Source organism: Arvicola amphibius, chromosome 5 (genome assembly GCF_903992535.2).
Source record: "Arvicola amphibius chromosome 5, mArvAmp1.2, whole genome shotgun sequence".
In the NCBI taxonomy this organism is placed as follows: domain Eukaryota; kingdom Metazoa; phylum Chordata; class Mammalia; order Rodentia; family Cricetidae; genus Arvicola; species Arvicola amphibius.
The window spans coordinates 122,441,230-122,469,087 of NC_052051.1; the positions used below are offsets into that span (position 1 = coordinate 122,441,230).

Here is a 27,858-nt window from a genome sequence, read left to right on the forward strand (position 1 = left end):
AATTTGATAGGCCTTGATTTACGATGGAAGTGTCGCTGAGGTGTGACGACCACCCTAGCGAGAGCGCCATTCACAGTAGCATCCACCCTTGCTTCGTACCTGTCTCCTACCACCACGACTTCTCCATGACTGTGCCCTTCACTGAGTCAAAACAAACCCCTCCATCCATAGCTGTTTTGCCAGGTATTTTAGGACAGCAATAATTAACTGGTACAAGTAGGAAAAGGCATGTTTCTGTAACTGGTCCTTTCCCTTTTAATCCTCATAGTGGTTTGGCCTTTCTGATTGAACCTATCACTTACAAAGGAGTTTGATTAAATGAGACTATATGCAGATTATCAAATGGTAGCTAGCACAGAACAGTAGCTAAATTACTTAATAATTTTAACCTTAATGCACAGATCTGAGATTACAAATTGATGACATGTAGGTGACAATTAGTTTAAATGGATAATTAAAAATAAAACAAAAAATCAAGATAATAAACATTCAAAATGCAGTATTGCTGGCTACTCAGGAAACTCAATAGATCTGATAGTTATTCCATATTCCCACATGTGCGTGTGTGTATGCGTGTGCGTGTGCATGTGTGTGTATGTATGTATGCACATGTGTATGTCAGAAGCTGAGGTCTTCCTGGATCAATCTCCATGCTATAAGACAAGTTCTATCACGAAAATAGGAGCTTCAGGGATTGTCAGTGTACCTCCAGTGTCAGGGTTACAGGCGCATGACACCATGCCAAGCTTATACTGGGAAATCTGAACTCAGGTCGCCTGTCACCATGCTGATATGGCAGGTACTTTACCAACTGATCCTGACTGAATCTCCTTCTCACTGTGGCTTGTTAGTAGGGATACCTGTAATCTCAGCACTACAGTGGTTGAGGCAGGAATAATGCATGGCTGAGGTCTGCCTGGGCTTAACAGCAAGAAGACCCAGTCTCAAGAAGATGAAACAGAACTGGGAAGATGGCCTAATGCATAAAGCATATGCAGTATAAATGGAGGACCTGAGTTCAGATCCCTGGGATCAGCACAAGGTGGACATAACAGCACAGTCTGTAAGGCCAACAAGCTATCAAGGTTAGTTTGTCGGGTATACACGATGGTGAACAAGAGACCTTGTCTCAAATAAGATGGAACAAGGACCCTAACCTGAGGCTGTCTTCAGATCTCCATATATTATGTGGCACGCGTATGTGCCCATACTTACACATAAGTACACATAGATACCATATAGGCACACACACAAATATTGTCATGTTTGGATACCACGCAATATAACTGCAATTTCTTTGTGCCAGTGAAGTGTCTACAGCAGCAAGCACCAGAGCCTATATCCTTCTAGAATTCTCCTTTCATACATCCACACGGATGGAAATTTCTCAAATAATTATTTGTTGTTTCACAATGTAAGTCTCTGAAATTCAGCACAGATAGTTTCAAAGTCACTTTTCAAGAATGGAAATGTGTAGAAGCCAGCTATCAATCACTGGTCTTTGAGGCTAACTTACAAATCCAAACGCTCAGCACAGAACACCCTCTACTTCAAAGAAGTATTTGACCTATAAAGGGGTATGCTGACATGCATGTCTAAAAAAAGGTTTGGGGAAACTTTCCCTTCCCATCATCCATCCATGAACAGCCTCTGCCTGCTCCCTGCCTATAATGTCCAGTACTCACTGACTGGGAAGGCAGAGGTCACAGTTCCTGACCTCCTTGCTGACTAGTTGTGAAACAGCACTTTCTTTTTGCAAATCAGTGTCATAGAACTGGCTCTTATGCATCATGGGAAGTGAGTTTTCCTGGTATCTCTATCACCAGCTACCCTACACCTATCCGTGTAATTCGGGCATATACTGGAACTATGTAATATTGTAATTGGGGTCAGAGGAAAAGTCAAGACAATTTCTATACAGAAGGACAAAACTTCTGTGTTATCAAAGGGAAAACCCTTAGGGAGACCTAGAAGGCATGGTCATACAGATGGTGGTGTCAGCGCAGACCCCTGCTCCAACCATGCTAGCAGAGGGATAGAGGCAGCAAGTGAGCACAGCACAGCACAGCACACCCAGTGATGAGAAACCTCAAGTTCATCTGGAGTCCCCAGCACCTGGGCCTCTTCAAACAGAGGAATGGAAACTTGATTACTTCTGAATAGAGATTTTGATTTGAGAGGGTCCATATTTTTGATGTGCTAACAAACTTAATGGCTACCGTCTCACTAGTCCAGCACTGCCCAAAGTGAGGGAAAATGTGAGAGAGCAGACTGGTCCAACAGAAAAATGTCTTGTGATCATCACTAAGGATAATTATATTATGGAAGGTAAATAAAAATTTTCATGTTCAATATATCTCTTTGGTTTAGTCAATCAGTTGTTATGCCAAAGAAAATAACCTGCTGTTTTCTAATAATAGCCTAAGAAACAATACCAAGATCTACTCATGCAGCTAACATTTAATAGTTTATTAGAAATCTCTCTAGCTTGAATACTCTCCTAAGATTAGAGATCTAAGAGGCTCTAAACAGGTAAGTACCACAGTGTCGAAGACAGATGTGGGAAAGTGACAAAGGCAGATATTGTACAGCAAGGGTTCAGACAGTCTGAGACATTGTGCTGAAGATACCACATGCTATTTGAAAACCACACAACCATTTAAGAAGTCTTACTATGAGCTGGGAAATGGTGGCGCACACCTTTAATCCCGGCACTCGGGAGGCAGAGGCAGGTGGATTTCTGTGAGTTCGAGGCCAGCCTGGTCTACAAGAGTTAGTTCCAGGACAAGTTTCAAAGCTACAGAGAAACCCTGTCTCAAAAATCCGGAAAAAAACCAAACCAAACCAAACCAAAGCAAAAAACCAAAAGAAGTCTTACCATGAGATTCAAGTCCCGCTCCCTGTGCCAGCCCATTGTCATAAGACTGAAAAAGAAAACCAGCATTTAATTTAATGAGAAATAATAGTGATAATAGTAGATAAGTTCCCAATAAGCTAACTATTTTGGTCTCTTTTATATCTTCTAAAATAAGTGGGCATTTTGCAGTCCCCATTCTTCTCTTGCTTAGCAGGCCGGACCATCAAGTGCTTTCACAGAGGCACACCTGAGAAGTGTGCAGGGCCCCACTGCACATTCGGTGTCTGTCAATAACAATCCCCGATCCTAACCCTCACACTCTTCCACATGAGCCAACAGCGAATAAAAACACAAGGACTTCATGCCTACTCAACTTCAGTCATTAAATAAATCTATTCTGAGTCACTTTCAGCTTACTGAGGATGATAGCCACCTAAGTTTCAAGGACCTTATATAGCTTCCAAAATCAAAACAATAAGAACAATAAAATTTCTACAACTCAAACTTTGCAGAGATATTCCTAAAATCGGATTACTTGCCAGTAGAAACAGTACCAAATCTCAGCCAACTAGCTCTGATAAACGTTTCTAAAGACCAATGGTAACTTGTGACAAATTATGAGGAAGAAGAAGGAGGGGACTTACTGCTTGGTGTAAGACTGATCTAAAATCACTGCCTAGAAGAAAGATCATTCTAAGAGTAAAAATATAGGCAGTCTTGACTTTGCTCAGCCTCAGTACATATGAAACCCAGTTGCCAGTTTAAATAATAATAAAAGATTCAAATCTTTGTAAATGCAGTACACTAACTGTGTAATATGCAAGCTTAGTCCACAAATAAACAAACATACAAACAGAACCCCCCCAAAACAAAACAAAACAAAAAAGGGGCTAAATTATACGACCCCTAAAAAGCAATTTTTAAAATGAAAACATAAAGAGGGAAACAGAGAGGCTGGAAAAATGGCTCAGTGGTTAAGAGCATAGACTGCTCTTGGTGACAAGACCCAAGTTCAGTCCCTAGCACCTACGCTAAGGAGATTCAACCTTCTGTAAGTCCAGCTCCAGGGGGATCCAACTCCTTTGACCTCTACCTTGTGCTTCTATGCTCATAACCTGCTTCCCACCCTGACACACACAAGATTACGAATAAATCTAAATCAAAGGCAGAAAACAATTAGGAATATAAAACTGATATATGGAGGTAACAGTGGAGAACAGAGACGGAGCTTCAGTGGCAGACAGAGTGTTTGCTTAGCATGTACCTGGCCCTGGGCTTGATCTTACATTACTTTGATCACCATCAAAAGAAGTAAAAATGTCAGAGAGAAAGTGGTTGTAATGAAAGACAAGCAAAGAACACAAATAAAATTGAAAAAGAGAAAGCCAAAAAGCAGAACAGGGCTGGTGACACAGTTCACTGGTGGGAATATTTACCTACCATGCAAAAAGATCTAGCTTCTAACGCTGGATGTGGGTAGGTGGAATATGACGAGATAAAGACAAAGAAAAGAGGCGGAGAGGAGAGGAGGGAAGGGGATGGGAGAGGAGGGGAGGATAAGGATTTTTAAAGTATAACATTTTACTGGCAAGGCTATGTGGAAAAAGCCACTCTCCTATGGGGGTTAAAATACAATTTGGCTCATTCCCTCCCCTCCCCCAAGAAAGAGTTTCTCTGTGTAACAGTGTGGCTGTCCTGGAACTGGATGTGTAGACCAGGCTAGCCTTGAACTCACTGAGATCTGCCTGCCTCTGTCTCCCAAGTGCTGGGGTTAAAGGCGTGCACCACCACTGCCCAGCTATCTTTTTAAGTTTGTTTCTTTTTTCCTAAAGAAGAAACAGGCTTACTGAGTACATTTTAAGGGCGGTGAGCTGTGCAGTAACCAGAGTACTACTCTCAGGCTGATCCATCTGGTCCATCTCTTGGGGGATAGAAAACAAAATATAGCTCCTCAAGTTGCATATGCACTTAGTTTTTGACCAAACAATTTACATAAAGGCATATCTGTGATATATAAAAGATATGCAGAAGGTTATCAATGACAGCACTATTTGTAAGTGGAAAAAATAGATACTCTCTACACAGAATGCTATATTCACACATTTAAGTAATGTAAAACTGTAAGAAAAAGGATGAGGAAAACTCTAATCTCCCAGGTATTTCATTCAAATTACAACCTAGTTAAACAAATGATGTTTCCATCTACGTGGAATAGTTATATCATGTTAGACATAATTATGATCTGGTTATGGTTTTCATAAATAGATATGATTATGTGTTAAATTGAGAAGGGGTGGACTTGTGATGGCTAATCTTGGTTATCAATTTGACTAATCGACAATTAAATAAAACTCACACAACTCAGCACGCCTGTGAGGGGTTTTTCTTGATTGGATTATTCGAGGTGAGAAGACCCATCCTAAATCTGGATCATTTGAGGTCAGAAGACCAACCCTAAAAAATCTGGTCCACACCTGTGGTGGCTGCCCACATAAAAAGACATGAAAGAAAGACACTTGCTTTCCGCCTGCCTGCCCTCACTCTCACTGGGAAGTTCTATCCTGTTGTTAAGGCATTACTCCGCTGTTAGTAAAATCTACTTCTCTGGGATTCCAAAGCCTTAAGGCACCGAACAACTACCAGATTCATGGCCTCCCCATCAGGAGACACCCAGTGTTGGACCAGTCAGAACACAGCCTATGTAATAAACTATCATCTGATATACTTATCTGTCTAATACAGATTAGGGTACCAGAAGTGGGTTATCGTTTTAATAAGGAGAAATAAAAGGCATATGGATCTTCTTATCAAACAGAAATAAAGGAAAGATACGTGAGAAAATAATGAGAATGTTATTTATAGAGTAATAGGAACAAGGTAGGTTTGGGGGTTAAGAAAGAGTGGTAGATAAAGGAGGGTAAGAAGTTACACTTCTCTCAATTTTTTTAGTAGTTCTGACATACACAAACAGTTAAGCTACACATATTAAGTAAATAATACTATATGCAAATAAATAAAGATTAACAACTTTTTGAAGGAATGGAGTGTCTAAATGGAATGAATACCTACAAGAGGAATTCAAACAGAAATGAATATATCTAACTGTAGATGAAATATATAACTTATCAAAGAGGGAAAATAAATAGATCCTACATAGTAAACTGAAAGTTGGGCTTATCTGTACAAACTCATAGTTCTTAATATAACTATGTTTGCATGTGTATGTAAAAGTGTCTATGTATCTATGCATGTACAACTTTCCTACCTGTGCTTGATGAGAAAGGCCTAGAAGCAATGATATCTAATGCTAATAAGAACCCATATCCTTGTTTCTCAATAATGTCCTTCAATAAGAACCAGGGCTCCTTCAAGAAGTGCATGGTTGCATGACGTATACTTAAATCAATTCCACTCCTCTAAGAGCTCAGACATTCCATTGTGAGATTGTAACAGATCAACTAGAGGTTGAATTAATTAGCCTTAATAGGCTTAAGAAATCTTTCTCATCTGTAAATTGCAAGCCCTCGTGGTTGGGAAGTGATAAGCCTGGAGAGCAACTCTGCTGCCTCTGGTTTATCCAGAAGACACAGGAGCAAAGAGTGATACTGGCTGCCGCTAAGCTCTCCTTACCACTGCTAGAATAAATTACATTACGTGAGAGGAGCATTTCCAGTTATCGTCTTTAAAATTAGATTAGAAAACACATGTAAGCACAAATTTTAATGGTCAAGAATTCAATATGCTTGTTGAGATTATTTCCATATGGAGTTCTGAGAAACAATCTACCAAAAAACTAATCTTATGACTGTTATTTTTAATTCTTGATAAAGAAATGAGGCATACATTATACCAGCAACAACCTTAACCAGTCCACTTGTATGAACATAACTCACCATACTCCTTCTAATGTAGCTGATCGCTTTCTTCATATCCATGCCTGACCAGTTGTTGAGCATGTAGCAGATACAGGAAGCGCAGTACACAAACCTCATGTCATTCTCACTGCCTTCAGGGACAGCACAAAAACTGAAAACAAGGACATGAAACTGCATCAAGACCATTTACCTCAAGCAGGAACATATGTCCTGTGTCCTTACTCACAGAAACCCCTCTTGCTGACTTTACTCCCATCAAATTCTACATATTTAGGTATAAAATGACCCCAAATCATTTATGTTCACCATAATGTCACTGCCAGATACTACTATTCAGATTATGCTGTTTACTCCCAACAAGGGCAGCAGAAAAAGTAGCAGGTAAAACCTCACACATATTATTTTGTACTAAGAAACTCCTAGACCCCTGTTTTATTATGGTAAATATCTCCTAAATGTACATAGAGATAACTATTAATTGATCTATTATCTTGTGGTTCATTATACCCTTTCCTCTTTATGGTAGTAATCCGGGACAACACTGGATTCCCAAATGTCCATTTACTATGTCTACAGTAATTTTTTCTTCATCAAGAGCAGTGTTCTGACAACAGAGACAAGAAAATAAAAATCACAGTGTACAGGGCAGAGACATAACACAGCAGCAGACTGATCGCAGAGTCTTTTGATAGACGATTAAGGCTACTGCTTCATTACATTAATAATGTACAACAGTTTGTGACTTAAACCATCAAGTATCTGTGAGTATTAACTTCTCTATCGCTTGAATATGTCCCTCAAAAAGCTGGAGATCAAGGCACCTCACTTTGAACATAACATTTAAAATGCATTCCTTTCTCTACCATCACTACTTTCAAGGATACTCAACTAAATAGCTTATTTCAAAATATTTGTCTCATCCAGAAGGTAAATTAAAAACGAAAAGAGTTCTACTAGAAAGTGAGCTTTATTTTTGTTCATATAAAATGAGAAACTTTTTGCATTAAGCAGCTAACTATATATACAAATGTTATATGGCTCTTTTCCGTTTTGACTGGAGGTCTAATCCAGGGCCTTCACACACTAATTATGCACTAACCCTTGAGCTGTATTTCTAGTCCTGGATGGTGCTATTAAGAGAACATTATCCTCTAAGCTGAGCAGTGGCACAGGCTTTTAATCCCAGCACTCGGGAGGCAGAGGCAGATGGATCTCTGGGAGTTCTAGGCCAGCCTGGTCTACAAGAGTTAGTTCCAGGACAGGCTCCAAATCTACAGAGAAACCGACTCGAAAAAACAACAACAACAACAAAAAAAAAAACAACAACAAAACAAAACAAAAAAAGGAATATTACCCTCTAAAAGTCTACTATAGTAAATATAAAAAAAATAACAATGGCCAGTCCGTACCTCCCATCTTCAAGCTGCAGTGCTCTCAAGCCTGCTAAGCAGGCTTCCTTATCTACTCGGCTTAAGTCATCTCCAAGAATAATTAAACATGAAAGGCCAGTGTAGGTCATGGCTATGTGTCCACTGTCATAAGGATGAGCTGTTCCAGGGCTCTAAATTAAAAATTAATGTGTTAGTTAATATATTAATATGTTAACAGAAATTTTAAATTTTATTTCACAAATGAAGTTCAGCATGGTGTTGCTTCCTAACACCAATGTGTACAGATATCTATCTAAGGAATAAAGCCTCAGTTTTTACACGTCTTAATATGTCTTCTTACATGCTACATAATTTTCAACATCTTATAATCCTCCAACTTTATGAAAGTAGTTTGACATTTAAATAAACCACATATTTGAAACTTTCTTAGTTCAAGACTACCATTTATAAAAATTATGTCTTATAAAGTTAGAAAGTCATTCAATATTTTAAACCAAAAAATGTATAAGAAGAAAAATTTGGGCTGGGAATACCACTCAGTGATAAAGTGCTTGCCCAGTGTGTGTTGAGGCTGTGGGTTTAACTCCTGGAACTTAAAAAAAAAAAAAGAAAAGAAAAGTTATAGTATATGGTACAAACCTAAATCAAATACCACAGTAATATTCACCATATAACCTTATCTGTCTACTGTCATCAAGTTTAATTATTTCATCCTCTAATAAACATTAGTATTCAGAATATAAGATATAAGGAAATGTAAAGACTTGGACTGTATAACATGAAACAAGGTCACACAATCCCAGAAATAAACCACATTTAAGCCTCATCTAAGGAATCTAGCCAAAAAGGTTTCTATGTGTGATGAAAGGGTTAGCAACTTAATCCACAATTTTCTTGCACAATGACCTGTGCTGCTTCACAGAGCAAATGACACTCAATACCTTTTAACTCCGAAGCCTCCCACGGGGCCGCCCTCACATACAGCTCCTTCCCACAGTCTCACTAGCACCAAACCAGCTCTTCCCTAACACCTGTGAAGGCCTCCTCGCGCTCAGCTCCAAGTCTAACGATTCTATTTCATTCCATTTATAATGGGCTTCTTGGAATACCCAAAGCAGGTCTCATTTTTCAGTATTTAAACCAAACACCTGCTATTTTAAAAGAATGGTAGAGAATCCAAACATGAATTAAACGTAAACCTTGACCTTTAAGAGATGAAGAGATATCTGAGCACATAACTACAATCAGAGTCGGTCAGTCGAGTGGTCAGGAAGGAGATCCGGTACTACAGAGATTTAAACAGAGCCTCTTTCCCGCACAGCAGAGGCCTGGGATGGTACAGACAGGACAAGAAAATAAAAATGAAGCAGAAAAGGGAAATCCTGGGACATTAAGGCAATACACAATTTAACAGAGTATAGGATTTATGATGCAAAATAAGTAGAAAGTTTAAGTTGGGTGGATCCATGAGTGTCTACAGCCTGTCGAATTCTACACATATTAGGATGTCAAAGGTGCACAGGTAATTCAATAGTTTCTGAAAGAAAAAAAGTGATAAAGCTGTTTTATTTATATATGGTACTGGAAAATCTCTTCAGGTTTCCTCAGGTCTGCGTGTCTCATAAACCCTACGCTTTCAGCACTATGACAGCTTTCGTAGGCCTATGTGATTACATCTGAGTCTCTAACTCCTGCTACCATGGAGATTCAGAGGAATGCCATCCACAGTGAGACCTGGCTCCTTGGAGGGGACAGGCCAGGTACACTGAGGACCAAAACTGGGTTTCACAAGAACTTGTGAACCAACAACAAGCATTTCATTAGGGGAGATTATTTCTAGACTGTGCAGAGGTCAAGTGCAATGGTGCACACCGACAGGGCCAGCTACTTGGGAGGCTTAAGCCCAGGATTTTAGGGTCAACTTGGGCAATATTGCAAGACTCCATCTCAAAATAAATTTTAAAAATATGATAAGAAATGCCTGGAGGTAGAGATTATCTTGTGAAGATGTAATTAAATCACTGTTTTATACCAATAAGTACACCTTATACCTATCTGCACATGGACTTGTACTACACATAAATATCATTGCCTACATGAAGATAGATAATTCTTCTAATCATGACTAACCAGAGAGCCTTCCTTTATTCAAGGTTGGCTTAAATTGGAAAATATATGTATAAAAAGAAGAAACACATTTTATAAATCTTTTATCATACCTCTGCTACCAAGGCACTCGATTGGAGACATCTTGCTGATGTCACCTGACCCCAATTCAGAGAAGCCTGTCTACAGTACAAGTGAGAGGAAAAAGCTGAAACAGTCTTGATCAAATCTTGTCATCGCTATAATCACTGCTACTTATTCCAAAATCTTGAATCAACGTATGAATAGCTGGGAGTTTCTCATCCTGCATGCAACAGGACACGATCCTTGAAATTGTGAAGAGTAATCCCACACTGACTGACAACTATCCTATAAGCAGACAAACCCTTCGAGGAACAGCCTCTTTTTTGTTGTTCTTCCTTTCTTAGGCACGTTGGTTTACTTTGCAGCCCAGGCTGGCATAGAACTGAGTACAGAATCCAGGTTAGCCTCAAGCTCATTATAGGGCCTCCTATCTCAGGTTCTCAGGTGCTGGGGATCACAGGTATGAGCTTCCAAGCACCTAGCTTGTGAGACCTGCTTGGAAAGAGGTGAAAAGGAGTAGGGATATGGAGCCTGGTATACTTGAGGTCCTGAGTTCTATACCATACATGATGGGGAAAGAAGAGGAAGGAAAAAAATGTCTCCACTTTACACATTAAAAAAAGAAAAAACACCTTGGTAATTTTGGGCACAAGTAGAACACCGAGTCCTTGCTCTGGGCCTGCTGCTTCTTTGAAGAAGTTCTTCTCCGCTTCATTAGCACTTCTTTGTAACTGACGTGGGCTGGTTCAAAAGCCTTGCCCAAAATGCTTGGGAAGCTCAGCTTCCTGCTGTAAAAAGTCATTAGCTGGGTCCCCAGTCACTTCCTGAAGAACAGCTCTCACTCTCCTGACAAACAGCCCAGCTTTAAGTCCTGCAACACAGCGAAGGTCACTGGCTTCACAGAAAGCACCTGAGCACCGCAGTTGCAGTTTCTCCAGGAAAGCACTAATAACTTCTACACACGCATCATAAGATAATTTTTGGTAACAACATAAATTTCTATATATATATATATATATATATATACCAAAAAAATTAAAATACCTCTAAAAAGGGGGCTAAAGGCTTCATTTAAGCCATTTTTGTTTCTATTGAACACACTGAAGCTAGGAGCTTAGTTCTTTCTAAATGTCTTCACCTGCTTTCTCACTAAACTCTCTTTATGTCCCTTCCCCCATTCCAACCCATAGACAACTAACCTTTGATGGATTGAATGGAATACCCAGGTATGAAGAGCCTCGGAAACCACAGCGATTTAGATTTGACCCTAGAAAACAAAGTATGTGCTTACTTAAAATACACTGTTTCTGTATAGAGCACAAAGCAGTTTAACCACACAATCAACCGTTCAGTAACAGTATTTCAGTACCAAAGCTCCACTTTCTCTGTATGAACATATGGTGCACGCAGGTGAGGGTGTCCATGGCTGTGTGCACATGCAGAAACCAGAAGAGGACACTACGAGTATTCCTCCACTGCTCCTCACCTTCTATCTAAGACAGGGTCTCACTGACCCAGAAGTTCATTGTTTCCTCTAGGCTAGCTAGCCTCTAAGCTCCACAGCTGGGTCACAGGCGTGCAAAGTCATAGGTGGCTTTTGTGTGGGTGCTAGAGGTTGAACTCGTTTGCACAGCAAGTCCTCTTACATATTAAGGCCCACTGTCCCCATTTCTATGTGAGATAATGTTGACGGCTCATCAGAAACAAGCCTAGAGGTTAGGTGACACGCTGGAGGTGACAGCTCACACACACAACAGGCTCTAGAATCCGCTGTGACTCACTGCTTCTTGATACATGAGTAAGCTAAAGGTGGAAACTGTTCTATCGCCCTAGAGAAAATGCATATTCATATTTCAGTCTTAAATCTGTGTTCTTATGTAGAATACTTAAGTTCACACTTGGTCTCTACCCACAATATACTTATCATTTGTTTTTCTATCTTTTTTCCATTTTCCAGATATACATAGGATACAAGGTGAGAACTGAAAAACACATCTATAATTATGGGCTTAATGGCTGTTAGAAAAACAGTATGACAGATGTAAAAGGCAAGAATGTATTAGCACCAGAACTGCCAGCTAATGAAAACTTAATATGGTTTAAAAAAGTTTAAAAAAGATGAACTTTTAATCTCTTATGACGGTGGACGGCCAAATCCTAACATCCATATTCTGTTCCTTCCAAACAGGAAATCACCTTGCTCAGGCTTTGCTTCTTTGAAACAGTGAGTGGTAGCTTATAAATCTTTGCAGAAATGAGAAACTACTACATTGAAAACTTTCCACCAATCATTCTCTCTATTGCAGTACTAATAATGGTGGCAGAAAATTCAGTGACTGTGCCTTATTTTTGGTAAGACTAAAGCCAGTAAGCATCTAAGCTTTGTTAAAAAGTAACCAAATCATACTCTATGTCTAAGTGACAATCCATTCCAGAATGTACTTCAGGACCTTCATAAGTAAGGTCATGCACACACAAGTAGCCAGTGTAGCACGACAGTGAAGTTTACAAGTGACAGAGACATCTAAAATGCTTAAGATAGCATGGTGTGTCTACTAAAGGGCACATTATGATGATTTTGAAAGTAATTATTAGTAAAGCTAAATAACAAGATGGAAATCTGTATCTGAGCACGAGAAAACAAAGGACACAAAGCATATGTATGATGTTTATAATCAGGCAAATGGTGCACCCTTAACAGCCTGGAGGGAATAAGAAAACAGCAGCTGTGTGGGATGACAGGACCAGGGAGAGCTCCAGCCTCTATGAGTCACTGTCACCACAACTGTAGGACCTTAAGACACATTTAACATCATCTTACTCTGTCAGATGACCACAAGTCCCATCAAAGCCTTCACAGCAGCACCTTGCTTACTGGAGGCTCTACAGCAGTCTGCCTCCCAGCCCTGTCACATTGATGGCAGGTGAGTTTCCTGTCCCTGTGCAACTGAAGTCTCAGTGTCACTGCTGCCCATTAGCTAGGCGCTCTCCTTGACTCCCAAGGCCTCGCTTACAGTTCCTTACACACGAAACTCTTACAAAGAGCAGCTAGCACTCTAATTCTTCAAAGATTAGAGTCCCTCTAGCTTTCTCTTCTGCTTTTCAAGACATTTTCTGACTGACTTGCTGTTCATGTAGCAGTACTGAATACACACACACAGAGAGAGACACACACACAGAGACACACAGAGATGATGTGTTATTTGGGAGAGGTCTATGGATACGCTGCATTTTAAGATCAGGTGATTAGTATTACTATCATCCACAAAGTCCTACAGCAGTACCTAATGTCTGACTGAAAAATCAATCAGCAAGGATCTTTGGGATAGTTCAGTAGAATTCCATATGGAGCTACAACACCTTTATGCTTTCATTATGACTTTGTTTTAAGCACTTTCAAGGTAGGTAAACAGTGCCAACGTGTCTTTCTCTAGATAATCTGAATTTCAATTCCTCTCCTCTCCCCCCCCCCGCCCCATTAAAGATCTCCTTCCAAACTACCAACTTGTTGATACTTTGCTAGAAAAATCTGATTCCACTTCCACTTCTGCTCTATGAATATTTTGAGTATAGGTCTACATACCCTTATTAGGAAACTCTAGAGCCCCCTGACAACTTAGGACAATCCAGCTAGGTGTTTTACAGATACACAGTCTGGGTTCAAAGAAAATGCTTGAGTAAAATATCACTTCCTTCGAGAAAGTGAATACACATCTGCTTCTTAGTTTGAGTTGGGTTAAATCCATAACTTCTAAGAAGCAGCAACAAGAAAACTGATGCTCAAAAGTACTATCATTAGGGGCTTTAGCATGAACACAAGGAACCAGACTCAAATTAACAACCTTTTCTTCCTAGTACTTGTGCTCTACATTCAAGTAACAACCTGTCTAAGCTGGTTTCCTTTTCTGTCTGTCTGTCTGTCTGTCTCTCTCTCTCTCTCTCTCTGAGACAGTCTCCCGTAGCTCAAGATGGCCTTCAAAGTGTTACATAGCCAAGGCCTTGAGCTCCAAATTCTCCTGTCTCTGCCCCCAGGTGATGAGACCACAAGCATGCTCCAGAAATCTCTTCCACTTCCTAACTGAAATAGCAACACACGGCATGCAGTATGCTGCAGGGGTCTTACAAGGGGTAAGGGTATGTATGGCTTAATAAAGAGTAACTATTTAAAAGTGATCAATTAAATATTATCAAAAGTAAAACAAGAAGAAATGAAGAGCCCCTCCCCCACTTTTGCATTTTTTTTAAAGGAAAATATCATCTAAGTAAAAAAGTGCCCTTTCTTCTTTTCCAAATAGGAGAGTACACTGTCACCATGAAAAATCTAGTCCTCCGAGACAGTCACAGCACGGGAAAGACAACGTAGTTAGTCTTTCTTCCCTCTTCTGAACTGCTTGTGGACTATGAAACTAGACTGAAAAAAAAAAGTTTCGAAGTAAACAAAAGCTCAGAGGAAGACCTTACTTTTCATGGCATTTACTAACGTTAAACCCCAGTGCCCAAGATGGATTATTTACTTATCAAACTGGTTTATCAAATATACACTGAAGTACCAAATTGTGGAAATGATGTTCAATGAGGGAACACATTTACCATTTTTAAGTACACTGAGCATTCTTTTCTAGTTCTCATTAAGTTTGTTTGCTACTGGCTTTTCCTTTATAAGTCTAGAAACTTCCCACTTCGTTACATACAAGGATAATTGCAATTCGCTCCAAACACATCACTCCAAATATACTCCAGGTGAAGTTGAAGCTCTATTCAACAGCACCATCTAGCGTTTATAGTTAGTATCAGCCAAACAAAGTTCCTTGCATACAGTCTACCTATTAGAATCAGTTTTATACAGAACTTGGTAAGACGTAGATATCTTGATCCTATCTCAAGCTGACATGAAAACCATGAATATGAAGCCTAGATAGTCATATTTTAAGTTCAAACATCTTGGTTAGTGGTGCCAATTTCAAAGGCAGGAAGTCTGCGTTACAAAGGAAATGAATAGGTAACAACAGAGCAGAAGATTCCAAGTTCATAAGAAAAATGAAAAGGTGGAAAGTAGAAAAAGACAAGATCTCCTGAGTAAATTGGGAGCATGGGGACCATAGGAGAGGGTAGAAGGGGAGGGGAGAGGAAGGGAGGGGAGCGGAGAAAAATATATAGCTCAATAAAAACAATAACATACATATTATATTGCATATAATATATGTAACAACAAGCATAAAAATTTGTTCATGAACTATGCAAATGCATTGATGATAAAGTATTTGGGGCTGTATTATCAGAGAACATGTTTAGAATGTCCACTTGAAAAATAAACACTAGAACTGACTTTTGCCTGATGATTAGGTAATACCTCACTTTAAAGGCTATGGTTTTGCTATTAAGTTTAAAATAAAGACCTATTATATGACAAGCATTATAACATAGTACATTTAGACAGTCTTAAAAAAACAATATTAAGGTAATAAGATGACTTATTTGTAGTCTTAAAACACTGTTCACAGGTAAGGCACTTGCCAGGCAAGGCTCATGACCTGAGTTTGGTCCCTAGAGCCTATGCAAAGTTGGAAGGAGAGTTCACTGCATGAACTTGTCCTCTGACCTCCAAAGATGCTGTGACATGTACATGTTCACTCACACACACATATCAAAAAAGTTACAAAATACTTAAGTTTAAGGAGAATTTAAGAAACATTTTAGAATTTAAAAAAAAATTAAAGCCGGGCGGTGGTGGCGCACGCCTTTAATCCCAGCACTTGGGAGGCAGAGGCAGGCGGATCTCTGTGAGTTCGAGACCAGCCTGGTCTACAAGAGCTAGCTCCAGGACAGGCTCTAAAGCTGCAGAGAAACCTTGTCTCGAAAAACCAAAAAAAAAAAAAAAAAAAAAAAAAAAAAAAAAAAAATTAAAAAAAAAAAAAACAGTTAGCCGGGCGGTGGTGGCGCACGCCTTTAATTCCAGCACTTGGGAGGCAGAGGCAGGTGGATCTCTGTGAGTTCGAGACCAGCCTGGTCTACAAGAGCTAGTTCTAGGACAGGCTCTAAAGCTGCAGAGAAACCCTGTCTCGAAAAACCAAAACCAAAAACAAAACAAACAAAAAAAAAAAAACAAAAAAAAACAACCAGCTATAATCCTAGCTCTTGGGAGGCTAAGGACAAACAATTTGAGAGTTTGTGTTAAACCTGGGAAATAGAACAAACAACAAAACAACCAAAAAACTGGACTTTTAACAAAGGGAGTTGATTTACATAAGAACCTTTTGATTTTCTCTCTTTTAAGAGACAACTGTATTATAAAAGATAAATGCATTCCAAATTATATTTAGGTACATGTAGCAGAAGGCTAGGCTTACGTTACAGTACCACCATCACTGTGAGCTCAGGCTGCTAATATAATTCATGGTTTTGAATTCCACTTTAAAAGCTAGGTCTCTGCACTGAGTAGATAAAATTCCAGTGAGGAATGTGGCCATTTTATTTTGAAATGTGCACCTTTATAAATATAGAAAAAAGTCTTAGCAGGTCTCAAGAAACACAAGGCTTTCTTATTAGGAGGAAACACTGTTCCCAATTCCTTGTTAAAGATGTCAAGAAAGACCCAAAGAAACTGAAAGTTGAATAGCTAGACTGGGGACGTAGAACATGGGAGAGCACTTGCCTAGCACAAGCCAGGCCGCAGTTCAATCTACAGCTCCGCAAAACAAACAAATAACTAACATGTGAAACAAAAGAAATCCACAGCTAGGTGCTTTCATGTCTATTTTCTAGATTTCAAAGATTAGTTTTAGAACAAGACAGAAACTGAATAAAAAATGGCAGAAGGAGGACTTTCTTAAGAGACTGGAGATTAGAACTGATCTGAGCCATCAAAGACTGGTAGTCCTCCAGACTCAAGACCAGGGTAGGTTCAAGAGCTGGATCAGTATGTTTTTCAAACTGTCACTTCTAAATATAAAATATGCCTAGCTTAGCCCACATGAAGCCTTACACTTACTACAGTTGGAAGAATGCTGGTTGTTGTTATTGCTGATTTATTTTTTGCTTTTAAAGTACCAAATGAAGCATAGTGGTGGCCTGAAAATTCTAGAAAGTTGAGGCAAAAAGACAAGTTTGAGACTAGCCAGGCTAAATGGCAACTTCTAATAGCCTAGGTTACAGTGAGAGCTTGTCTCAAAGGAAAAAAAAGACAGCCAGCAAAGAGGGAAGAACAATTTGAAAAAAAAATCTACAAAGGAAGGAAGGAAGGAAGGAAGGAAGGAAGGAAGGAAGGAAGGAAGGAAGGAAGGAAGGAAGGAGCGAGCCAGTAGGTTCTTCCTCTCAGTAGTCAACCTTCTACTGATGCTTCACACACGGTTCTACTAAGGAAAACGTCAACACACTGTCTTGATAGCCTCTGAGTTACCGCATATACTGCACTGAATCAATAGAGAACAGAAAGCTCTGCCCTAGTGGATCCTCTAGTATCATTACTGTGTGTTATGATGAACAAACCATGAAGCCTCTGGACCTCGTTATCTTTATCTACAGAATGACGGGATGTAACCTTCCCTGGATGTAACCAGGGAAAGCAGGATATAATTCCCAACCTGATCCCTGCTACCTAAATACTTCCTTTGAAGAAGGTCCCAATGCTCCCAGCATCTCACCGCACAATAGTAAGATGGCAGCAGAGCATTTACAATCCCAGAGCAAAGTGGCTGACTAAATATTTACAATGTCCTTAAATGGTATACATAGCACCTGAGCACTGAGACCCAAAAGTATGTCATGTCAGTCAGCTCTTTCAAATGTCTGTGCAAGGATTCAGACACAGTTCTTTTTTCCACTCTTTGATGATTTTACAATGTATTTTGGCCATATTTATGACTTACAGAATCTTCTCCCTGACCATTCTCAGATCCCCCTCTCCTCTCCCTACCTCCTCCACTAACTCTGGTCCACACCCCCGCACCCTACAGGGTTTCTGTATAGCCCTGACTATCCTGGAACTTGCTCTTTAGACCAGGTTGGCCTCAAACTCACAGACATCCATCTGCCACTGACTAGTATTTGGGGGGAGGGTGTCTTTTTTTCTATGCATATTTTTCCTTTATTCCTTGATTTGCTTTTTAAATTGATTTTATTGAGCTATACATTTTTCTCTGCTCCCCACCCTTCCCTTCCCTCCCCTTCAACCCTCTCCCATGGTCCCCATGGTCCCAATTTACTCAGGAGATCTTGTTGTTTTCTATTTCCCATGTAGATTAGATTTGTGTATGTCTCTCTTAGTGTCCTCATTGTTGTCTAGGTTCTCTGGAATTGTGATCTGTATGCTGGTTTTCTTTATATTTAAAAAACACTTATGAGTGAGTACATATGATAACTGCCTTTCTGGGTCTGGGTTACCTCACTCAATATGCTGTTTCTAGCTCCATCCATTTGCCTGCAAATTTCAAGGTGCTATTTATTTATTTATTTATTTATTGCTGTGTAGTACTCCATTGTGTAAATGTGCCACGTTTTCCTTATCTATTCTTTGGTTGAGAGACATTTAGGTTGTTTCCATGTCCTGGCTATGACAAACAATGCTGCTATGAACATAGTTGAGCACATGTTCATGTGGTACGATTAAGCATCCTTTGGGAATATACCCAAAAGTAGTAGTGCTGGGTCTTGAGGAAGGTTGTTTCCTAATTTTCTGAGAAATCGCCATACTGATATCCAAAGGGGTTATACTGGTTTCTACTCCTACCAGCAATGCAGGAGTGTTCCCTTTACCTCACAACCTCTCCAGCATAAGCTGTCATCAGTGTTTTTGATCTTGGCCATTCTTATAGGTGTAAGATAGAATCTCAGAGTTGTTTTGATTTGCATTTCTCGTACGGCTAAGGATATTGAGCATTTTTTTAAAATAACCCCTGAATTCCAATTTGTGTTGCCCTTACAGTCTTGAGTGTGGGACCATCCACAAAAGAAAGTTTTATAAAGAACACTGTCCTGTCCCTCTTCCAGAAGTTACCAACTGTTCACAGCTTCTCAGTTAGGGGTGAGAGCTTATGAGCCCCTCCTCTCTCATGCTAGAACATCACCTGGCTTGATCTTTTGCTGGTCTTGTTCAGGCAACCAGAGCCACTGTGAGCAAGTTTGTGAGTGCAGAGGTCCGTTATGCCCAGGAATCCCTGGGTTCCTATCGTGTGTGTGTGTGTGTGTGTGTGTGTGTGTGTGTGTGTGTGTGCGTGCGTGTGTTTGTGTGTGTTTTGAGTTTTACTTTAACCACTCTCTACTGTATAAAGAAGCTTCTTTGATGAGGTCTCCAATAAATGGGGAGAGAATTACAGATTTACAGGGCAGTTTGGTATTATCAATTTAGCAGAACAGCAACAGGTTCATCTCTGTGGCCTTTGAGCTCTTCAATCATGGGCTCTGGCCAGATTTACTGTGTCAAGCACATGTTTCCTCCTGTGAAATGGGCCTGAAATTCAAAATTCAATCAGAAAGCAATTGGTTATCCCCACTCTGTCTCTCGGTTTCTTATGGGTCCGATGAAGAATAAATCTGATAACAATCTGGCTGTACTTTGAAATATTATAAAATATTAAATAATGCATATTATTTATTCTATTAGCAAATAAATATTTATACATAGACTTCAGTTTCAAATTGTTTATTTTCATCATTTGAAGAGTTTTTTCTTAATTTAAAAAGAGAAACTTTTTAAATTAGATGATTCCAACACAGAACATACTAGAAAATTATCTTATCCTGCTATCTCCTACCTCTGCTCCATCTACTTTCCCCTTCCACAATGATGTCCTATATGTCCTGCTAAGGGCTTTCTCTATACATGAATATTTACAGACTTAAATGTTAAAACATCTGTGTTTTATTTGCTTATTTGTTTTTGAGACCACATGAAAGGGTCTCATGAATTTCCCAAGCTGGTCCAGAACTCCTGTCCTCTAGCAATCCTCCAGCCTCAAACTCCTAAGTAGCTGGAACTATGGGTACACATCACCATGCTGAGTCTACATGTTTCCAATTTATCATTTAACCATATACGACAGGCATACTCTTAGTCAATACATACACGGGTCTCCCTTTATCATTTCACTATGACACAGCATTTTTTCCTGGGTCATAGTTTACTTAAATATTTTATTTTTGATGAACACCTATTTTGTTTCTAATTTGTTACTATAACAAAGCATTTTTAGTTAATTTTCTGTAGTTACAAATTACCACAATTGTGGTATTTCACATTTTTGTTTTTGTGTGTATGTGTACATGTGTCTGCAGGGCCACATGCATGCCACAACATGTGTGAAGGTCAGAAGACAACTTGGCAAAGCTGGTTCTTTCCTTCTATCATGTTGAGTTAAAGGGATCAAGCTCAGGTCACTGGGCTTGGTAGCAAGTACTTTTTACCTGCTGAGTAACATGCCACAACTATAGGTCATTTGAACTACATTTATATTTTCTATAAATTGAAGAAACACTGTGTACTTCCTTCTCTCAAAACATGTCAATCGTGAAGTTATGAATTTTGGAGATTTAATTAAAAAAAACTTTAAGTGTTAAGAAATACAGCAATTGACCAAGAGAAATTTTCTGAAGATAAACAATGACTGAGAATAAAAAACAGAGCAAATGTTAAAGGACTAGTCATATACAAACATCAATACAGATAGTGAATCATTAGTGTAGGCATAAACAACATAGTGTGCTGCTCTATTTGTAATTCCCATGACACCAGTCATGTGTTATATCTGGACAGAAAGGGGTTCTGAATTACAAGAAAAATAAAGACATAAAAAGTACTCCAAGAATACAAATCAATTCTATCATTTGCTAATCTCATGCATGTCATACCAAGAACAGCTAATTATACTAAAAATAAAATGCTAAAAACTCACTCACTGTCTTCTGTGGGAAGAACCTGCAAGGAATAAATCCATTCTATTATATCATCTTTGTTCACCACATCTAAGGAATCCAACATGTCCAGGCCTGAGAGGGCAAAAAACGCAATTGTCAACCTAAAAGGGGGGGAAAAAGTAAAATATCACTTTAATTATCAAACCAGTTAACTATTTCTGGCTTAAACCCAAAACAAAATAAAACAAAATACCAAATGAAAAACAGTAACAAAAACCATCAACAACAACAACAACAATAACAAAACCCTCATTCTACTTTTTAAAATAATTTAAATGACATCCCTCCACCTTGTCAGGTAGGAAAACAAAGCAAAACAAAAAACCCCACAATTTATTCTCAGTAACTGAATAGACTAGTCAAACCCTTGTTTTAATTTTTAAGAAAGGGACTTTTGGAATCATCAACCCTACTCAACTGTGGGGTACAGGAATGCACTGAAGTTTGTATATGTGCCACTTGAAGGCTAAAAGCATGTATGCATTTGTTGTGTGTTCATGTCTCTCCGTGTGTGCATGCTCACTGTTAGATTTCCTTTTTTTAAATAAAGGATGTTTGAATTGGGCAGGGAGTAGGGGTTATGTTTAATTAAGGGTCCAGGAATGGAGTCATGTAAGGAAAATTATGAATGCTTGTGAGAAAACTCCAAGAAAACAAGACTGTGAGTCTGAGACCTCAGTTTCTTTGAAAACACAGAACTGTTCTTGGATTATGTTTTCATGCCCTTCCCAGGTGTAGTGGAAGCAGTGTTTATTTCAGATTACCCATTACAACTGGCTATTGTTATCTGTTTATATGCCTGTATGGAGAACCAAGTTCTGCCACTTGCAGCTTGACCATCACATGAAGCTTCCTCTTGTGATTGGACACTTGACTCCTCTTAACCTTCAGTGTATAAATTGTTTGAGGCTCTGAATAAAGTTGGTTATTGCATGAAACTTTAGTCCGCTTCCTTTATGGGCTCCATTCTCCCAGGTACCACCAGCTGGAGTGGTAAACAAGGGGTACATGTGTACCCATGTATGTGGTTTGTGCACAGGAGTATAGGTGCCTGGGGAGGAAGGCCAAACTTGTCAGACGCCATGAAGATGGGGTTGCAGGCGGCCTCTAAGTGAACCACTGTGGATGCTGGAAACTGCACAGTACACACTCTTCGCTGTGGGTCCATCTCTCCAGTGCCATCTAGTTTCTTCCTGGAGCTGCCCGTTTAACATTTAGAAGAAGGCACTTGCTCTATACAGAGCCCTACTGAAGATCTACACAGACGTCTCCATTGCTGAAGACACTCGAAGTCCAGGTCAGAAGGGTTTATTCTAGAAAGGTGCAAAGCAAGGGTTTCAAAGCCTGGGAGCCTGGTTGGCTCACCCAGAGCAGGGGTTCCAAAATACTGTCAGACTGTTTCTGCTTCCTCACAACACAGGACACACCTGATCATCTCACTGTAACCAAATTCTCTTGATCACTGCCAAAAAACAGGTTTTGAAAATTCTGTTTTTGTTAGTAAAAATACAGCTCTTTGGTAAAACAGTAAATAATATACTTATTTTCATGATGCCAGTGCTATTTAAAAAGGAAAAATCATTTATTCTGTGAACATGAAAACCATAATTCTCACCTTAAAGGAGTTAAGACAGTTTATTCTGGAGCCAAGTATGAGTAATCATGGCCCAGGAATACAGATTTAGGCAGGTTACCCCAAATTCTGTATTCCAATGTAGTTAAGAGTTTGGAGTTTTTAAAGCAACAGAATAAAGAAAGTCATAAATTAAATCCCTTTTCAATATATCGTGGAAATATTAGATAGATATTAAAGGTTAAGGGAAATCTCTCTATAGCCATCTCATTTATTTTCTGACATTCTTAGCCTTTTGGTTGGCGGAAGTCTGTTAATACATTTCTAATGTTTTTATCTACTGGTAACAGGACGTTAGGTCAGATATGGAGGTGGGTATGGAATGGCCATTAAGGGACTGAAGACATGCCAAGATATAGTCCAATTATCTCGAGACCTGCCACAGTCCAGCCTCTGCACAGCCACAGAAGTTAGCCAGCCCTGGAGAAGTTTCAGTGGAAGGGGTGGTTGTTTCCAGAGCTCTGTTACACAATCCCTAATGATCACAGTATAAGAAACAGAAATGGAGTAAATATACCATCCAACATTAGCCCAAGAGTTGGGTACTTTGGCCAGTGTGGTTGCACACACCTATAATCCCAGTACTCAAGAGGAAGAAGCAGCCTGCGAGCTTGAGGCCATCATGGACTACGCAGTAAGACTTTGCTTCTGTAAATAAATAAGTAAACTTGGCTGCTTTGTATCTGTCAGCAAGAAGAACATGAGCAACTTAAAATCCACGTGAACCACACACACACACACAAACCCTCAAAACCAAAGTGAAATAAAGACAGAGGTGGGGGACAGAACACTACAAACCCAATACATTGCTATCTTTCGTTTTAAAAAGGTTATTAATGAACCACAAGAAAACTAAAAATTATTTTCAAAGTTCTATAGGAAGGGCTGGAGAGATGGCTCAGCAGTTAAGCACACTTGCTGCTCTTGCACTGAACCTGAGTTCAGTTCCCAGTACTCCCACTGGGCAGCTCACAACCACCTGCGACTCTCCTCCAGGGAACCTAATACCCTCTTCTGGCCTCCACAGGCACTTGAAAACACAAACATAGACATACAAATATATACACATAAGTAATAAATCTTCAAAAATTCTGTGCAAGTGCAATGTACTAGACAGAGAGGTGGAGACAGTATCTCTCAGCCAATAAATACACTTAGACGTTACATATGCTCTAATATATAATCGTTGATCTGGAATGCTATGATTATATGAGAGGTATTTAATGGATTATGAGTTCAGATAATTTTTACTGTTAGGGTATGAGCAGAAATTATACTGTGTAGGGCCAGCATGCACTACTCTAATGTTACACATCATACACAATGGGATTTTGAAAATGCAATCATAAATCATTACTGATAGCCAAGTTAAACATCTCTTCACTTTATCAATGATACAAGTTTGTGGGAGACTTACTGCTCCCTGGATCAGTTTTGCCCACCCTGTTGCGCTTGGCTTCTCCTGCTGTTCTGATCTGTCAAATACTAACTCTGCAAGGAGTTATTGCTCCACTGTTCCTGTGTTCTGAACATTCTGACTTTTCTGCATGTTGCAGTTAGGGACTTTCCACCTGACCATCAGACCATGGTTAGGTTGCCTAGTAAGTTGCCTAGTTAGTTAGTTACCCATTTACACAAGAACTTCCTCATTTCCCTTACCCTATATTTACCTTGCTTATTCTCTTGAATAAACGAGACTTGATCAGAATCCTGTCTTGTCTCCATCCCTTGTGTCTCCTGTCCCTTTCCATGCTCACTCCCCGTCTAGGGTCTCTGTTGACTTACCCACGGGTCGGGGCACAAGTTTTGGACATTTTTATGCTGGGATTAACCCATAGACTGCAGCATGCTAGAAAGTTGCTCTACCACTGAGCCACATGCCTATCCCTTGAGATAGTACTCTAATCACATCTCAGTAGAGGTTTGCCCTGCCTTCAATTGAGAATTAAGGGGGAAGGGCAGTACAGGAACGATGATGGGCAAACGCTTTGTATTCTGCTTTTGAAAACGTCAAGAAACAAAAGTGACTCATAGGATGCTAAGGAAGTGGGAAAGGAAGCTCACGGAAAATGGTGGGGAAGTGAAAAGAGGCGGAACCAGGAGATTCCAAAAGTCCTGAGCTTGGAGCTCCACTCATCTCCCAAGGCGCAGGGAGTAGTAGGTGCCGGCAGCCAGCGGCGATGGCAGGAGGGGGCCTAGAAGTGCAGCGTGGCAGGGACCCCGGGGTCCAGAGCAAAAAGGACAAGACCAGCAGCGGGGTTAGGGCCACCCCGGCGGCAGCGCAGCCCCGCCGGTCCCGGCTGTGTGGCCGGTCCGCAGCGCGCATCCGGAGGGCCGCCATCGCCAGCCCCGCCGCGGCAGCCTCGAGTTACCTGCTGGTCTCCAGGGAAGAATAGCGCTCCGGCAAGACTTGGAGGCAGCGCTGGAAGAACCGCACGTGCCGGTCCCGCAGGAAATCCAGCCGCTCTCCCTCTCCGCTCGCCAGCCTCTCATCCTCTGTTGCCGCCATGCTGCTCCGGAAGCAACACTCACCACGACCCGGAAGCAGTTGGCGGGAGGCGTCAAGTCAACACTAGCCGGCTCCCACTGGTGTGCGATCTCCGCCAGGAGCCTGCCGGGGACCGAGGCGATACTGTCGACCACAGAAAAGCCCAGGGGGGCACCTCGTCTCTTCTCCCTAGGTTGGGCAGTCTCTCTTGATCAGTCTCAAAGTTTTAGAAACCCTTCTCGCGTCTCGTAAAATCAGTTCGTAAATACCTTCGTCAGATTGTGTGTGTGTGTGTGTGTGTGTGTGTGTGTGTGTGTGTGTGTGTGTGTGTGTGTGAGAGAGAGAGAGAGAGAGAGAGAGAGAGAGAGAGAGAGAGAGAGAGAGAGAGAGAGAGAGAGAGAGAGAGAGAATGACAGACTGAAATCTATTTCTTCGTGTGCTAACCAAAACAAAAACAATTTAAATCCTGGCTTTACACAACAACATACGGGTTTGAGATCTGAAAGCTTAATTTTGCAAAGACTCATTTTTGGAGGGCCACAGTTTTAAGCTGAATGAATCGGCAAACTAAATTTACAGGTAAGAACTAGAGACAGACGTTTTACCAAAGAATTATCAACATTATGAAAATTCAGACACTTTTTCTAATCCTCCTTATAGTATCTGGAATTATTTTAAAATGCATGCACAGATGGTTCTCATCTTACAACGTTTGAACCTATGCTGTGTATTGAGTACGTGTGTTTTGACAGTGAAGATATCAAATTGGCAGAGAGCAGTTCAGTTATTGAAGGTCCCTGAAATGGACCCATCAATGGACACTGTATGGCAGAACTCAAGAATAGTTATGATTAAAAGAATATGGTCAAGCATTGGCTCATTTTAAGAAAGCTAAGGCAATAATAGGGATAGAAGATAAAGCTATCCAAGCAGAATTTATGAAAAACAACAGAAGATACAAAGATAAGGAGTCAGTATATTAAAAAGTATTTGCTTAATAAGGTTTGAACTTTGCTTAAATATTAAACATTGATTATATAAAAGGGAACTCAACGATGTAATAATTATTTCGCTTATACTTTATTTCCACATTGTTGATAATTTAGAAATACTGATATAGGTTTCCTCTTAAAAATTAAGTATAACAAAATAGTGAAGTTGACTTGCACAGACATTTACTCATGGGTTGTTTTTTTTTTTTTCCCAGAAGGCAAGACCATAAGAATTTTAGGCTTTATCGATCAGCTAGTCTGTCCCAACCATTCAGGCCTTCAGCTGCAATTTCACTATAACTCATAATTAGCCACAGAAAATGTATAACAAATGGGCAAGGCTGGTTCAGTAAAACCTTATTCATAAAAAGTAGAATTAAAGTTGCCTTGGAAAGCATTCATGACGAAGAAGTCCACAAAAGATTAGGCCCAAACAAGATCCTTTAAGAACCAATAAAGTAAATAGAAATTTGGGTGTACTTTTAATTGTAGAAAATGAATTTCTTTGAAAACGTGATCTGTGGGTTAGTGTTACATATACTTATTTAACACTCAACCCCAAAGCACCCTGGGTAATTTTTGGTACTCAGCAGTTGCACAAGCTTAGAAACCTGAGTTCAAACCTAGGGATCAACAGAAAAGTGGGAAGAGAGAACCAACTCCACCAAGTTGTCCTTTGATATATCCCAAACACATCATGCTTACACACACACACACAATTAAAAACAAGGCTGGAAGTAAAGCCCGTGGAGCCTGTAGTTGGCATGCTTGGGGCTGTAGGTTTGGTCCAAACACTGGCACCAAAGATACTGAAGACCGAAACAGTAAGAATCGCATCCACCAGCGTGTTTGGCTTTAATGCAGGCAGCTGAAAGGTGCGTTTGTGTGCAGTACAGGGCGATAGAAGAAAGGTTTGCTTTCCTCTATCTTAGGTAGCAATTCAGATCTCTTGAATCCCCTTGTCGTGTATATTCCTCAGTTGTTCCAGATTATTTAAAATAGTATGGAAAACAAGGAAATAAAATGGGCATTTCCAGTTAAGGATACTTATTGTGCACCAATAACTATACAATTAGAATCTCTTTCTAAAATTTGGGATCTAAATACTTTGAATCCATATACTTATATAACTATTAACTTTATGTAAGGAAAGATTTAGATCACTAATCCTAGTAATTTCTGGGTCATTCAGTCTGTATGTCTCAAATTATAATTTGAGGCATTTGAAGATAAGATTTGTAAGAAGTAAATTTCCTATATTTTATGTATATAGTACTTTCCTTATAAGTTGAAACCTAATTAAAGTTATGGTGTGGAAGGTCCTTCTGTGTGTTGCTTTTCTTGGTTAATGAATAAAGAAACTGCCTTGGCCTGTAGATAGGGCAGACTTAGGTAGGCAGGGAAGACAGAATTGAGTGCTGGGAGAAAGAAGGACTGAGTCAGAGAGACACCATGGATCCTTTGCCTGAGACAGACACCATTAGAATCTTTGCTGATAAGCCACTGCCACATGGATATACAAAT

General features: G+C 39.9%; 1 protein-coding gene across 1 annotated transcript in view; it reads right to left on the minus strand.

Moving 5' to 3' along the window:
• Pggt1b (protein geranylgeranyltransferase type I subunit beta) overlaps positions 1-25,371 on the minus strand; it is a 35,622-nt gene extending 10,251 nt beyond the window's left edge. Inside the window, exons 1-6 of the mRNA XM_038331142.2 lie at positions 25,227-25,371; positions 21,204-21,322; positions 11,513-11,580; positions 8,142-8,293; positions 6,751-6,883; positions 2,879-2,924 (exon numbers count right to left, since the gene is read on the minus strand). Coding sequence (XP_038187070.1) covers positions 2,879-2,924; positions 6,751-6,883; positions 8,142-8,293; positions 11,513-11,580; positions 21,204-21,322; positions 25,227-25,363 — 655 coding nt within the window. The 5' untranslated portion in view covers positions 25,364-25,371. The remainder of the gene's footprint in view (positions 1-2,878; positions 2,925-6,750; positions 6,884-8,141; positions 8,294-11,512; positions 11,581-21,203; positions 21,323-25,226) is intronic.
• Between the last annotated feature and the right edge of the window lie 2,487 nt (positions 25,372-27,858).